Source organism: Sturnus vulgaris, chromosome 12, assembly GCF_052056855.1.
Source record: "Sturnus vulgaris isolate bStuVul1 chromosome 12, bStuVul1.hap1, whole genome shotgun sequence".
NCBI lineage: Eukaryota > Metazoa > Chordata > Aves > Passeriformes > Sturnidae > Sturnus > Sturnus vulgaris.
This window is the reverse complement of record NC_142254.1, coordinates 12,196,836-12,213,215: the sequence shown is the minus strand read 5'-3', so window position 1 is coordinate 12,213,215 and position 16,380 is coordinate 12,196,836. Positions and strand designations below refer to the sequence as shown.

Genomic DNA, 16,380 nt, shown 5'->3' with positions numbered 1-16,380 from the left:
TCGGCTAAATTCTGTATTTTACACATAAACAGCAAAACATGTCATTTTCTCCCCTTCCTCAGGTACCTAAAGCTGCTTAGTCCACACTGACAATTCTTTATTTTCTGGTAAGGAATGTGTTTTGAAAGCTGCCTCTTTGACAGAGAGCAGTCGGAGTGTGTGTGCTCACATTAAGAAGCGTGGATGTTGTTTCAGTTGTCATTCATCTGTCTCTGTGCTGTGCAGTGGATTTTAATGATCAAGGGAACTGGCTCCTTACATGAGCTCAGCACAAGTACTTGAATGAGCTCTTAGTTGTAGAAATCTATGAGAGTCCAGTCTAGGGAGATGGTGAGGAAGAGAAGGTTACTTTGAATGGATCAGAGAAACGGGGAGGTGGGAAAAAGAAGCTGTTACCTTTGACAGAATGTATGTTAATTCTTAGTTTTAACATCTGTAGAATTCATGTGGTGATAATTAACAGTGATTTTATAATGCTCTAAAAATAAAGACATTCCTGACAGCTGTCTTAGAAACTTATCAGAATGATACATACGTATGGACAAGAAATTAAATCTATTACTTACTGTGATGCTTGTTCTTGTTTCTGAGACATTTGTTTATTGATCACTAAAAGTAACTAGTAACGTGAATAATGCATTTATATTGAAGCAGAAATTCCCTGGTTGCTAAATCTTAGTAAAAAAATATTTCCAGTTCTTACCTCAACTTCTAATCTTGTGAAGACCTGACAGAGTGTCATTATGCACAGCTCTTTACTGCAGGCAAAGAGGAAGAAAAACACATTTCACTTATTTAAAACAAAAGTATTTGCATGTCAATAGATTAAACTTTTTAAAACATGAAAAACCAAAACCATTATTATGCAAGGTATTTAAGTACCTTGCAGTGAAGTTTCCCAAAAAGTTACTTTTCACATTTCTTCTAACAGGGCTTCTGTATGTAGGTGCTGATTGCTCACAGGGCAGGCAACTTGTCTGCTCTCATGCACATTAACAATTTTACACAGCTCTTTGGCCAATAAAATGTCTCCCTCTTTTCAAGGAGGTCCATGGATACTGGATTTTAAGATGTGATTCTGAGAAGTAGCTTTACATTCTTTTATTCTCTCAGCTGCAAAATAGGACCAGTAACTTCCTTATGCAGAACTGGATTTGTTACTTCTTGCTAATCATTTTGCAAATTACAGTAACATTTACACAGATGTGTTAATGAAGTGCCAGGAGGGTCAGAACCATAAGTGCTTTTTTAAAAAATCGCAAATTTTAGGATCAACAGATAAGCCAGGGGGAGGAAGGAACTGCTGAAGAGGATAAGCACAGTCACTTCTACTTCTGACATGCTTTTCATTGTGATATTTAAGCAGAAATGCACATTTGATCTTTACAGCAGATATATGATAATAGAAAACTTCCAAGCAGTCCTTCTCTGTTCTTGTTTTGGACAAAATAGAAAAGGGAAAAGGCAAGAGAACCTATGGGATCCTGTCTATCCACGAGTCCACTCTTAATGCTTGCTTTTCTGACACATAACATCAGGTATTCTTCCCAGCAAGTCACCAAAGCAAGAGAGAAGTAGTAAGTGAAAGCAGGAAGTATGTCAGGAGGTTTCTGAGAAGGACACTGGTGCTGTCCCGTCCTGGCTGCAATATCCAGAAAGTTTTACAAAGAGTGAGACAGTTCTGCATTTTGTGATCTGCATGTTTGTGCAGGGAATAGTCTTCTCCTGTTTCCAGTTAGTTTTGTTAAGAATCTATGGCATCTTCTCCATTCATCCCTTCTCTCCTCAATGATTTTGCTAAGCAGTTCTTTTCACCTGCTCACAGGTTTTGATTTGAGCCTTCACCATCCAGCCATCAGGCTTAGAGATTTCTCCGTTCTGAGTGAATGGGCAGCCTCCTCCCTCCCACGGGAATACCTCTAATTTCATTTCCTTTTTTGCCTATTCCTACTCCACCTATCATAACTGAAGATATAGCTCTATTTTAATCTTTCAGCATAAATCCTCCATAGAGGTAATCTGTAGTATGTACTGAATTTGCAATGGTCATTAGTCTCAGTATGCTGATAAATGCATCAGCAAAAAATCTTGAGAAACCAAAATGGATATTTTATCATGTCCACTGTCTAAGTGTGCAGATGTTAGGATTATATATATTAAAAAAGTGTGTATATATATTTATATATATGCAATTTATAAAGACAGCTTAAAAGGTGCTTATATCTGCTCCACTAGGCCAGATATGTTTCAAAATTAGCTGCCTTACAAATATTAGTTAGTAAACCAGGACTACTGTACTTAGATACTCTACATATTTCACATGAAAATGTTGTATAGAAATTCTGAAAATGCGCATTTTAATGAATGTTTGTAAGGTGAAAAGTATTTTCCAGACATTTTCAGTGCAGTCGTGAAGGTTCTTTAATACTCCTCTTTCCTTTGTTCTAGTGTAATGTGCAAATCAGGAGAGAATGAAAAAAAAAAGTGGAGTACTCTCCTTTGCTAACCTTTTCTCTAGCCATTCAGATATGAAATCAACTGCATGACAGCATTATCCCCAGGTATTTCCCCCTCATAAAAACAGATCTAGAAGAACATGTGTCTTGGCTTAGTAGAATCTGTTTGGCAGACTATGTAGCAACAGGGGAAAAATTTCTGTATGTAATTTTCAGTAGGATTAAGAAACTTACAATGAATAGCCCTGCCATGTCCAGGTCACAGTATCCTAAGGAAAAAATAAAACACAGAAATGTATGACAAAACCAGATGGAAGTCAGCGAGCAGATAAGTTACAATTTAAAACAGGCACAAGTTTAGTAAAAGTGGATGATGTTTTTATAGGCCTGTAGTGAAAATAAATAAAGGTGCTAAGGCAAATAGGATTCCTTGCCTTAAATATTTGGAAATAAGCATGGCAGACTTTTATGAACGATTGGGAATGACATTTATAGTTAGCTAGATATTGTAAATCATTCACTCCGATCTAAACAACAGAAGTAGGGAAAAGAAAAATTAGTAAGACTTTGTCAGTGGGCCTTACTACTCCCTTTAGAGAAGCATTCTCATAAATATGTCTCATTTAGTTTTTAAGGACATTTCTGCATAATTTATCATGCTTTTTCTTTGGTATTTTGATTTTTCTTTTTTTTTCTCTATGTTTATTACTTCTTATACATGATTTTTACAGTGTGTACTGGCAGATCCTTAAATTTTACCAGTGAAATGCAATACCAACCCCCTTGAGTGGTTTACTTTTAACATTCATTTGTAAAAGAATTACACAAAGGAGTCTTTGCAAATAACAGTAACAACCATATTTTTAATCCTAACAAAACATTAGGAAGGGAAAGTTTGGTTTTTTCCGGATTTTTTGGATGACCAGGTAATTAAAAAAAAGTTTAAAAGGTTCCAGCCTTTTACAGGTGGAGTGGAGCTCCACAAGGAATGCTGTATGAAAAGAACATCTGCAAAGCTGCTCCCCTGAGGAGGGTGTTGGATGTACTGCATCAGCTTTGCTTCTGTTCAGAAACTTTTCAAGTCCCTTTGCAGAAAGGCTATCTTGAGGTTAACCAAAAAATGATGACTAATAGGAAGTTGTGTCCATTTTAGACTTCAAAGTACAGGCTCCGTGGCACTGCAGGAAGTTTCCAACTTCCGCTGCAATACCTTCCTGTCTCCCCTCTTTAGCTAAGAAGCCCAGCAGTAATTTTTCACAGTCACAACAGCAACTACACCATGGTGACACTTGGGAAGCCTGGCTGCTCCCAGGAGCTCTTCAGTGCTAAAGTTCAGGACAATATATTCGTCAGTGACAATGCAACATATTTATTGTAGGTACCACTTAAGTTGGGCTTTTGCTTTCTGTATTACTAGTTAGTAACAAAAGAATGTTCTGCTCACCAGCTTGTTGGGGTATCGGAGTAGCACAGGTTGGACAGGGACTCGTGGAACAAAGGCACCTGCAGCCACAAATTAGAACAACTAAGCTTAATACAGCAATTGGAAGCTTTAAATGATTTATTTACAACAGCACCTGGAAGGAGACATTTTTAAAAATGCAAGGAGAATGAGAAGTGTTCTACTTCAGTTTTTTGTTTTTTGTTTGAATTGGGTTTTATGTATATTGTAGGTTGTTTTTTATTTGTTTTTAAATCAGCAGCACAACCACCAAGATGTCAGGACAGAAAAAAGGTTCGACTCTATCTCAAGGAGAAAGCTGCCTAAGATCCCTGGACTGCTCAAACTCATTTTCTGTGCATTATTTCTCTGCTAATGGGCATTAATTTCAAATGATGAGATGCTAAGAAGGCTTTTGAGCATTTCCTGAATCATTCTGTGTTCTAATCATCACAAGTGATAGGGATCTGGGCATGCAGTAGTGGTTTTGTAACACTTCTACCCACGAAACTGTAAAACAGTTAAAGTCAGGTTGCTCTCCTTTCTTAACTGAAGGCTGGCACAACAACCTAATGATCAGTGATGCAATGAAGTATGTTTTTGTGTTAAAAATGATGTATTGTCCTGGCTTGCTAAGCACTAAGACATTTTGTAACTTGGTTGCCAAGTCTTGCATGGTAAAATTTACAGGAATCTAAGACAGCCCAACTGTTAGCTGGGATAAAAGAACATCATGTGAGCAAGTTCATACATTCATTTCTTAACAATCCCAATTGAGTTTCTGAGTAAATAAATTAGATGAAAACTGTATCCAGAAAAATCCACCAACTAACTAATCACATACGTCACAGATACTTTGCATCCTACACAACAGCACAAACCAGAGAAGTAGCTGACTGGTATAAAAGACTGGGTTTAGTGCCACTGAAACTTTAATAATGTAAGGGATTACTACAGCACTGTTGTGGATGATGTACCTTCAACAAGTTCAGTCCTTACTACAACTATCAAATTAATATCACATATTTTTTCCCAACAACAATGGGATAAAATCTCTCACCTTGTTTAAATGTGATCAGGCAGGATCGGTTTGTGCAGGTGCCTTCTGGGAAAATCAGTATCTTGGATTTAAAGAGAGAGAAAAATATAAACATATACATATATTTCATAAAAGGATTATATTTCAGTATCTGTTATGCACAAGCTGACATTATGCAAGCTCTGTGACCTGTTGTACTGTATTACAGGAATATCATTACTGTTTCCAAAGGAAACAAACATATTAATGAAGGATGCTCACAGTATTATTAACCTGGTCCATGCTGATTTGGAAACAAGGCTTTCTAAGAAAGGAGCTCTAGGAAAAGGCCTTTATCAGTTCAGAAATATGGTACAAAAGGCTTTCAGTGTTTCATTTGTAATTTTAGTGTTGGTAATAACAGAATTGTTCCTCTGGCAGCAGGTCCTTATTGAGCTGCTGGGTGTATAAATACAGGAGTCTGGCTGCAAGGAATTGCATCAGGTACTTGGGCATTTCCATGTGGAGATGCTATCAGTGAGATGCCAGCTGTGATGAGATCACAGCTTGAGCAGCAGAGCAAAAGGCAGAGGAGGCATGTGCTGTGGGGCAGAGCTCTGAAGGTGTTACACACCACAGCAGCCTCTGAACCCCAGTGACTCAGACACACCAGCACCCAGAAGGTTTCTGAATTAGTGTCTGAGATAGTACATGAAGTGCACTGGGAACTGCAGTGTGACACACTGAATCCAGCCCCCTCTGGAACACAACCTTTGTGTTTCTCACAACACTACAAGATCATAAGCAGCATTCTGAAAACACCCCAGCACAAAATGATCTGGAACAAGTGTTCAAGGTGTGCTCCCAGTTCAGCCTAAATGAACAGGTCAAGGCTACCCGTGAAAGACGCCTCAGTAGGTCACACCCAAGGTCACACTCTTGACTGCTCAAGAGTATGGCAGGGCCAAGTGCACACAGCAAGTTACAGCCAGCTCTCCACAACACATCCTGTAATCAGAAAGTGTGGCCAGGGCACAGGACTAGAAACCACCCAGTGACACCCTCAGTTGTACCACTGACTCAGTCTTGGAGATTCCCAGATTACTTGACTCATAATCTATTTATGCCACAATATATATCTATTGGGTTTCATCCCAATGCAGCACTGGTGCAGGAGTCCATTTCCCTTTCCTCCCCATGCTGCTTTCAGTAGAGATCAGGTCTACCAGGGCATTCATCCATAACAGTTTAGCAAATCATAAGCACCAGTGTAGTCTGTAAGCCCAGTATCAAAAAAAGCTGGCATGTGCATGTTGAACTGACAAATTAAAAAAAATACTGGAGGCTCTAAAATTATTTAGAGTAGCTTAGAAAAAGAGATTTATCAAAGTATCCTATATGTTAAAAAAACTTTTAGAAAAGTACTTATAAAGTAAAAATGTATTAAATGTGTAAATAATGCCATTATAAAAAAAATGGCAAGTGCTAATCTTCCCAAAAGGCACTCCCAAATGGGATACCTGTAGATGCAAAACTATTCCCAGTCTTTCTGCTTCCAAAGGATGTGGATTTCCATCCCAGGCCTCTGCTTTTCATATAAGCAGCAGAGCTGCTGCCTCAACACCTTCCTCCCTCCTGATCAGCCCTTGCCCCATTAGCTCTTCCATATGGAAAGTCATCCAGGACTTGGAAGCAGAACAGCAGTTTGCTGCTGAGGAATGACTATGGGAAACACTGCAGAAGCAGCAATTATTGCTTCCATGTCAAAACCCTTCCACAGTTCAGATCAATCTAAAAGTCTTTAAGGTTTAGTGTATTATTAACCTGAACAGTGAACTGAGCTCCATCTTGTCCATACTCTATGTGAGAAATTCAAGTTTTGAGCTGAAGTACTGCTTGTACTGATCTTGGACAGTCTGGGTTACCCATCTCATCAACTGCTCATCCTGCCTGCTGTGAGCACAGCTATATGATCTAACTTCAGAATACTGATCCACACACACCAATGCAATTCATCTGCTACGCTGAAGGCAGCACGTTAAGACTTGGCAAGGGAAAAGAGACAGAAAGTCAAGAGCATCTGCATTTGCAGCAGCAGTTGGTACTGGCTGGATTTAGCTGATCCATTTGTCACAACAGAACTCCTTCTGGTAATCAGATTTTTCCCTTCTTAACCCTTCATATACCTGAGAGCTGACTTAATTTCTGTACATTTTAAGAATCCTATCCAGCTGGTCACTTGTGATATTGTGATGCACAATGAATAGGGAATAGGAATATATGCTAGAAGAGAAGTTAGCAGTGTATTTATTAGGGTTAGTCGTGTATTTATTACCTGTGGCCACTGGCCTCTTGACAATGCCCTCCTAGTTATCTCAGCAACAGTGTTCTTCCGTGAATCAGGGTCTTGACGAGAAACTGCTACAGGCTGAAGGGATCTTAAAATTGCTGTGAAACAGATAAAAAAAATTTGCCTCAGACCACTCCTTAGAAAACACACGGCTTCAAGGCTTCCTTAGCCAAAACTTGTTATTCATATACTAGGAGTCAGACTCCACACAAACAACTTTCAGACTAAATTGATAGGAGTGTGATTATTCTCTTTTTGCAAAATGGGAAGTAAGACACAGAAGACATACCCAGCCTACCAGCTGAGGAGCTTTATAGTAGATATAAACATGTAAAATCCACCCAAACACATTCTAATAATATTGCTGTTATTTTTCACTAAGCATTTCTACACAATTCTAAGAGAGTGACCTGACTGGGTCTGCTCACGGGCCATGCTCAGGCCTAACTTATGCAGACTGCACCCAAAATGTACTTTTAGCCTTCCCTTTTCTGTTACAAAGCATGCACAGCTTCAATGTAAATTACAGAAATAAAAATCGTCTCATTTAATCAGAAGTCTACATCAGAATGTGTGGACCTTTGTTATTTGAAAACTGGCAAAGAATTATCTTCTCTGTCCTGATCCTGTGCTTTTAAGCTAAAATCAATATACTCTCTGTTCATTTCTTTTCTATGAAAACACTTTGCTATGTTGCCTACTGTGTTTAGTTCTGGGTTACTGTATAGCCAGCAGAAAGTCTACAGCTGATTCTAGCAAGAATGCAAACGGGAACTCTTTTTGTGCCAGAAGGAGGAGAAAATAATAGAAGCATGACTCATCTGATCTTTTCCATTCCCTGCATTTCCTTTTTGAGTAACTCCTGTTTTATTCCTTCCTGGTCTTGCTCCCATTAAAAAAAAATCCATAACAGTGCCTGCAGGTTTAATCTTATAAATGTGGTATTTTCCAGACTACTGTAGTTTGGGTCTGTTTTGAAATGACCTTCACTCATGTTTGTGGGCCACACTATTAAAAGACAGCAGTGGATCAGATTTTTTTTAGCTACTACTGGGAGAATTAAAGAGAAAGCTTCCAACCTGAGCAGCTGCAAAACATGCTTTCACCATAAAACAAGTTCAAAATTATATTTGCTTTTCATACCTGAAAAGAAACAGCAGAATTTCTAGGCATTTTTACCAATCCAAAGAGATAAAGTGTCATAGGAATTTCTCTGGATATAATTTGTCAGTATCTTTGGAAGCTAAAGAGCTTAAGAGTCTGCCCTTAAATCACTTTAGGACATAAAATTTTTGGCCCAATGTCGAGTTGTTGACTTGTACCTTTTTTTTTTCCGTAAATACTTACTGCCAAATACTGGAGTTGACAAATTCTCTGCTCTCGACACTATTGATGGCATTCCAGTCAGGGCACAAATAATGGCATCAAAAAAGCTTGAATGAGGGGCTGCAACAAAGATTGGGGCTTCTGCTAGACTTGCTACTTTCCCTTTCACTTTCACTTGGAATCCCATCACGAAGAACGCAGTACGAGTCAGGCTGGAGAGGGTGGTCTGGATCATCCTCCTTCAAACACAAACACAAAGATCTCATCCAGCTTGCAGTCAGTATTTATTTTGTGCTTCAAAAGAAAAACCCCAAACAGATTTCCTAGTTCTAACCAGCAAGAGGGTCCCACTCAGGGTAGCAATGCTACTCACCAGCACAATGTAGGGCTAAAGGAAGTAGGGAAGGGGACATCACCTTTCCTAATGGAAGACAAGGCAATGTACAGCACCTTGTGAAACCCTCTTCCCAGCTACACTATTTCTCATGGCATTGTACCATAACACTGTTGTGAGGGGAGTAATTAGCAGATGTAGTGTCCTTTCTGTGACTGTAATTTATATAACTGATACTGGTTTTTAATATCAGATTTTAACAAGAAAAATTAAATGACAATGTTACCTTACTCGAACGTGTTCCCACAGTAAGGGACACTTTCCTAACCTCTCACTAATCTTTTGGTCTTGTTAGAATTCACCTCCCCTGTCTCCTTCTCCTCCTGCAGCTGCAGTGCATTGTGGCTAGAAGGGAACTTCAGTACTTTGAGGTCAGAAGTGAGCAACTGAAACCCAGAACCCACAGAAGCAGCTGTGAAATACCACTTCAAGGGCAATGCAGCTGAGAGGAGCTGTCAAAGCTAATTTTGTCATAGAATAAGAGCATAGCAGAAATGACAAAGGCTACACAAGAGCTCAGTCTATGTCATGTTACAAAATACTTAATTACTTTTCTCAAATCCTGTTAGGATTATTGCTGAACTAAGTCCTGTCTTACAGATAGTCTATACATGTTCTTATAAAATTTTTTTTAGCCTCAAGACAACTGAAAATATACCTATTTAAAAAGGTCCACTTGTCATAAAATACACTCATTAAAAATTTGCTTTATATAAATGGGTAAAACTGAGGAATCCTCTTTTTCAAAAAGAGAAGTGAAAGGAAAAAAGCTTTAGACCCTAGCTTTGTGTTATTAGGAAAAAAAAAGCTTAGTTTTCACAAATGTTGGTCGCTTTTTCACCTTCTCCATCCCTTCAGTGGCAGAAATCCTCCTCCAGGCTGACGGAAAGTTGCAATTGATGCAGACATCCAAGCTAGCAGTAAAATGAATGTGATGCATATGGCACGGAGGGGAAGCAAAATAATCCCCTGGAGAACACTCTGGAAAAAAAAGGTGAAAAATCTTAAGAAATGGTATCAACAGAAATGACTGCTATCTGTGTAGTTACTTTACAAGGATTTTAAAGTACTACCATTATTGATTTGTGATTTAGTAAGGAAAGCTTTAATGATTCCAGTGCTCTTATGGAAAGTAATTAATGGTATTTCATTTTCACTTTTGAGTTCCCATTTCAGGAAGAACTGGAATATCAGTGTTTACATTTTTGGCTTGGATGTAGCTCGACACAGAGGGTAAACTAAGTTTGTTGGCTCTGGTTTATATTTAGTCCTGGTCTGCAGCACACAACAGCTCAGATGAGTCTGCCCAGCTGACACACAGCTCCACTACAGAGCTTTCTATCACTAGCTGCCTATCCAGAAGTCAAGGGGGATCATTAAGATGACTAATTGTACTCTTGCCCTTTCAAATGACAAATCCTGTGCTGAGTCACAACACTGCTGCAAGTGATCCTCACTGCTGCTCCAGGGAGATGTGAACACACAACACAACATTATTTCCCCCAGTTGGGACTAAAACCAAGGTTTTAGTTGCCCTGACTGCAAATAATCCTCGAACATCATCCCCAGCCCTCCCAAAGGAATTGCTACCTTGTGTATTTTCATGCACAGCTCCAGGAAACAGGTGTACTGGCATTATGCTGTACCACAGGCAGCTCTGGTACAGGGCAGGGCAGGAAGAAATTCTTAATTGTTTTACCCCAGCACATTAAGTTATAAACTGTATCCTGAAGGTTGGCCTTTATGGTGCAACAAGCAACTGTGCAGATTGAGCAAGGCTGGGACTGAGAGCTGTGTGAGCAGAGCCCAGCATTCCTAGGAAACCAGTAGAGGGTTCAACTCCCTTTGGCATTAATCCAGCTCAGCTGCCACTCACTGATGAGGACCACTTTGTGTGCAAACCTATGCACAAAACAAAACATCCCCCAAAAGAACTGTAATAGTGATTTTCTAAAAATTTATTTGGCCTGCTTCTTCAAGTCCCTCAAAACTTATCTGAGAGCATGTCACAGTCTGACAGCTCCACCAGCTCAAGTGCATGGGAGAAGTTACTGAAGGAGAGTTAAGAGAGTTTAACTTATTCTTGTGAGCTTATTATGTTTTATGCTTTACTAGTTTTTAAGAAAATCTACAACTGAACAACATTGTTATTCTCTCAAAATCAACCTTTTTAGTCAGCTCTTTAACAATGACCTCTTACTGTACAGAAAAAGCAAGGCTTTTTGTAAGTCAGTTTTACAAAATAATCTGTAACCTCCAAGACCTGCGATTATTAACATCACAGTGGATTTTAATTTACCTCTTTTCTTTAAAAAGGAACAAGTTTAGTATATTCGAAAATAAGCACCTTAGTGTAGATTTTATCCAATTTTTTGATACAGTCAGTTGCTTCTAATTTTCCTTTCACCAACACAGTCCTTTTCCTCCTACCAAATCCCTTCCATCTTCATGTACTGTCCTCTTACCCTCCTCCTGTCAATATTCAAGAGAGGCTCTGCCATCTGGCTCTAAACCCTCTGACACTGATGAGGATTAAGAGGAATTGGGGGCCTTCAGGACTCGCCTCTGTTCCACAGGCACAGTGACAATAGTCCAAACACGGATCCACAGAGTAAATTAAGATAAGCACGATAAGCAGGTACACTGTGTTGATGTTTATGTTCTGCAGGCACTGCCATACAATGTGTTTCCAGGAGAGATCTGAACACTTAGTTCTCATTATTTCTTTCTTTTATTTAACAGTTCTGTGTAACTAGCTATGGAATTTCAACCAAAACTTTATGGACAACAGGTAAAGGACTGCTCTGGATCACAGAAATGAACATAACATGTTTGACCCTAGAGATCTATTGCTCCCACTCACTCTGGTGCCAGCTATGGCAAATCTGAAAAAGTCAGGTAGGAAGATAAACCAAAAAAGACTTCTTGCTTGTCTCCCAAAATTAGATTTGGGATTCTTTTTTCTCTATATGGATCGTCTTTTACTATGATCTATAGTCCAGTTCAACATTTCAGCTGCATTCAGTTATCCAAAACAGGCAGTGTAAGCATAAATCAGTGTGGTTTTACTTAAAATTATGTTTTTCTTCATGAAAAAAAGAATATATATGTACTGACCTAAAATGAAAAATAAAGGATGCAATAGCAAAAGCAAAACAATCTCTTCTTCAAAACTTTAATAAATTCATTAATCTATTTTAGGCAAATGCACAGGTGGTACTGATTTGCTGATGCAAGCTATTGGCTTTCTAGGTCACTGTGTAATGAGGCAGAGTTGGTTTCTGCTCCATCAGCTGCAGAGTAGGGTAAGAAAAGGACAGAAAAGACAAAGGTCAAGGTAGAATAGAAAAGGGAAAGCACAGGAGAAAAATATACAGAGAAAAATACAAAGTTTAGTTACTACTCAGTAGGATCAGAGCCATTCCAGCTTCTGTGCAGTAATCACCAAGACAGAATTATTGTGAGTCATCCAAAGAACCTTTTCCCACATATTGAATCACCCATGTACTTTCTGTTTACTGTGTCTGCAATAACTGCATATCCTGTCACTACAGCAGTCCTGGCAGCCCGGGTCCCACTCCCATAGCTGACTGATCCTTGATCAATACATGGGATTATACCTCCACTGATGGTAGGAACCTGGAAAGTGGAAAAGCAGGTCTATCAGAAAAGCCACAGAATTCCATACGAAATTTTGTTCAACTTCAGCTGCTGTCAAGTTATCTAGGAAGCAGCAGCAGAGCAGGCTGGGGACCAGAATGAAGCCCAACTCCCACTGAAATATTTTGACATGTGAGGCTGTGATCAGATGGATGCTCTCCCACAGCAGTGCACACAGGGCAAGATGGTGCTCCATGAGCAGTTCTGCCAGACAGTCCAGCTGCTTGCTTCCAAAAATACTGCTTTTAGCATGCTGGTTTTGGTATTACATAGCTCATCATTGCATCAGTCCACTGAGCATCTCTTCTGAATAAACTGGAATCCAGTAATGACTTAAACTAGATTTTGTGCTTTGCATTTGCATTTCAGAAGTTAGGACAGCAAGTGAGCAATCAGGAACAAAAGAACTAAAACTGAAACACAGGAAAAATCTCAATAATGAATTGCAGCCAACTTCAGTTAGAGGATGTAAACCAGAATTATTTGACAACTCTTTTAAAATAATTTGGCACATGAAGATGTTAAGTATAGCTCAACTGATCCTTGCTTTGCATATTCTAAATAAAAATGGCAAATAAAGATGGCTTGTAAACTATTAACAAGGCCTAGCAAGAAATTGTAAAATCTTCTTGCTCCACTTTTCAGTTTGGCTGGTTTTATATTTGAAGCTGAATGAAATGCAAACAGCTACCCTGTCTCACTTTTTCAAGCTCCATTCATCAGGCCCACAGCAGCCTCTACATTCAAGGTCACCAACACAGAAATCTAGCTGTGGACTCCTAAAGAAAGAGGGTTTTGAAATCATATGTCTGCATTGGTGTACGGTAAAGGAATAGTACAGAATGGGGAGACATAACAAGACTATCAACATGCAAGAATGCAGAAACACTACACTTGACGTGAACGGAAAGAGAAGACAGACTTCTCTTTTCTGAAGTTCATAGCAACACTGTCTGGTAAGGCCTTGACTCCCAGCAGGTCTGACTGGCAGTGCTGAGCAAGACAGGAGCAGAGGTTGCTTCTCTCTTGTGTGCTTTTCTGCTTGACAATTCTGCCACTGTTTTGCTCCTCAACTCACTAGGACCAGGTCCTAACCCAGATGGGTGCTTTTCCTTCCAGCTGCATTATGGAGTAACTCTAAAAGTGCAAGCTTTTCAAAGTAGTCTGTGCATCCTCCAGAAAGGACAGCCAGCACAGAAAGCTGCCCATTTCTGGAACCTCATTAAGAAACTGTTTTCTTCAGGGTTCATGCCTAAAGGTACTGATTCAGATACACTTGAAATGTGTTCCAGGCTACTAGTAAAACATAGGGGATAAAAGGACTTGAAATTGTTTTCCAGGTTTCTCACATTTCCTCTACCCAACTACCTTCAGGGCAAATAGTATGTATAACTTGAGGAAGATCTATAGAAAACATAAAATATTTAGTTGTACATCAGTTTCAGATATTTTTAACCATCAGCAGAAAATTCTGTAATTTCACCTACACACTGATGTCCTCATTGTCCTCAAATATATGTTAATGTTTGGTTCATCACTTAATTTTTAAAGAATGTTTTGAAGAATCAAAGCTTTTTCAGTTGCATGAGTATCCTGTAAGTCTTGTGTGTGTTTGTACACAAGTCATACTGGAACAGCTCCTTTCAGAGACCTGATTCAATTCACCCAGAGACACCAGTCAGTGACAGTGGAATATGGGGTACCATTTTCTGTTGTACACCCTGCAATATAGAGCCAAGAGATTCACTACCCCCTCCCCAACCCAGGCTTAAAATCAGCCTAAAGCCAGTTAAGCATCTGAAACTGCATGACTGAAAAAGTTATCTTCTGTCTTATCTTTTCGTATCAGAGAGAAGTTGACATCTTAACTCTAGAGCTGAGGCATCTGACATGACTGACTGATGGGCAGTATTTAATTCTTGAAACAGGACCCCGTTTTCTCTAGGAGTGATGTGTATCAACAATGATTGCGCAAATGTTTCCAAAAGCTTGTTTTCGATCTTGTGCTAAAAGTTTTAAGTTTGAAGTCAGTACGCCTCTGCGTATGCGCTGAGCAAGCGTACAGCTTGTGCACTCTGAAAGGCTGAATAACTTAATTTCAAAAAGTGACTTTTCAATGCTGATCGCCCTCTACATCTTTGACCGTCCAAATAACTTCCTCGTGATTATTCCTCTCTAGATTAGATCAGGAAACAAATGCCGAACAGGGGAAGGAAATGCTCTCACTAGCAGCGTGTTCCCGGCAGAGCCAGGAGCTGTAGATGCGATGCAGAGCCGGGGCCGCTCCGCTCCGCTCCGCTCGCCGGCGGGCGCGCCGCGGGGCACGGGCGGTGCTGGGCACGGGCGGTGCTGGGCACGGGCGGTGCTGGGCACGCCGGGTCCGCAGCCCCGGCTGCCGGCGGCACTTTCAAACCTCCATCGCTCACACCGCACTCTGTCTCGCCAAGGGGGCTCGAAAGCCCCGGTGCCCCGCAGCCCGCACCGCTGGCAGCCCCGCGGAGGCCCGGGGTGCGGCACGGAGCGCTGGTCCAGAGCCGCGCCCGGGCTGAGCCGTGCCCGGGGGTGCCGTGCCCGCCCCGCCACAGCGCTCCCCTGCGCATCCCGGCGCCGGGCAGCACGGCCCGGCCCGGCCCGGCGGCCTCTCCCGCCCGCCCCCCAGCCTTACCCGCAGCTTGTCGCTGGCACTGAGGCGGCCCGGGTGCACGAAGGGGTTGAGGACGGTGGGCGGGCTGAAGGACTGCTGCCTGGGCAGCGGCAGCACCCGCGCCGCCATCGCCGCTGCGATCCCCGGCGGCTGCGCATGAGCCGGCGGCGGAGCCCGGGGCCAGCGGCTCCGGCCGGCCCTGCCCACCGCGGGAGCCCCGCCTCGGGCAGGTGAGGGCGGGCGGGCCTGCGGGGCTGCTGCGGCGGCCGAGGCGGGCGGAGGCAGCTGTGGGGTTCAGTGCCCGCTCAGCTCTGCCCTGCCATACCCTGCCCCGCAGCCCTGCCCCGTGCTGGGGTCCGTGTCCCCTCGTGTCCCGCAGCCCTGCTCCGTGCTGGGGTCCGTGTCCCCCCTGTCCCCGCAGCCCTGGCCGTGCCCTGCCCCGTGCTGTGCCCGCTGCCGCCACCGCAGCTGAGCCTCGTTGGCCGGGGGCGATCGGCGGGCGATGTTCACAAGCCCTGGGAGCGACGCGGGGCGATATCTGAGAGAGGAGAGGGGCAAGCGCGGTCATGGTCACGGCAGAGGTCGTTTCGAGGAGAATGGTGCAGTGATTCTGGTTCTTGAGGTTACAGATCCACTGCAGCCTTTCTTTGGTGCTGGATGCCCGTGGATCCCTGCCCGGAGGGATGTGCCAGGAGCAGTAAAACACCGTCCTCCGGCACATTCTGCCGGCCTGCCCGGCCGCTGCTGCGTTCAGCCCAAGAGGAAGTTCACGCTGACCGCATTTAGGAAGCAGGATTTTGGGTTCTCACAGGAATCGGGTCCAGTGGTGGGGCTGAGCCGTCAGTCTGTCTGTGCAATGAGCGCTGGCTTCTTGCGTGACATTGGCTCAAACACTTCGTTTTGCTGTGGTGCTTTTCCAATTTCCCCTTCACGCGAAGATATTGGTGCTTCCTGGCACAACAGTTGTCTGTATGTTGCTGGACTGTTCATGTTGCTGTAATGAAACTAATTATAAACATCTCATAGTTCAGTTCCCACTTTGATGTCTCTACTTCCACAAAGATACCATCAGCATTTACAAAACTTAATTA

The 16,380-nt window shown here is 41.9% G+C and overlaps 1 protein-coding gene across 1 annotated transcript in view; it reads right to left on the bottom strand.

Moving 5' to 3' along the window:
• LPCAT2 (lysophosphatidylcholine acyltransferase 2) overlaps positions 1 to 15,488 on the bottom strand; it is a 30,295-nt gene extending 14,807 nt beyond the window's left edge. The window contains exons 1-8 of the mRNA XM_014883121.2: positions 15,311 to 15,488; positions 9,827 to 9,966; positions 8,613 to 8,830; positions 7,251 to 7,363; positions 4,958 to 5,018; positions 3,901 to 3,959; positions 2,691 to 2,725; positions 704 to 758 (exon numbers count right to left, since the gene is read on the bottom strand). Coding sequence (XP_014738607.2) covers positions 704 to 758; positions 2,691 to 2,725; positions 3,901 to 3,959; positions 4,958 to 5,018; positions 7,251 to 7,363; positions 8,613 to 8,830; positions 9,827 to 9,966; positions 15,311 to 15,418 — 789 coding nt within the window. The 5' untranslated portion in view covers positions 15,419 to 15,488. The remainder of the gene's footprint in view (positions 1 to 703; positions 759 to 2,690; positions 2,726 to 3,900; positions 3,960 to 4,957; positions 5,019 to 7,250; positions 7,364 to 8,612; positions 8,831 to 9,826; positions 9,967 to 15,310) is intronic.
• Between the last annotated feature and the right edge of the window lie 892 nt (positions 15,489 to 16,380).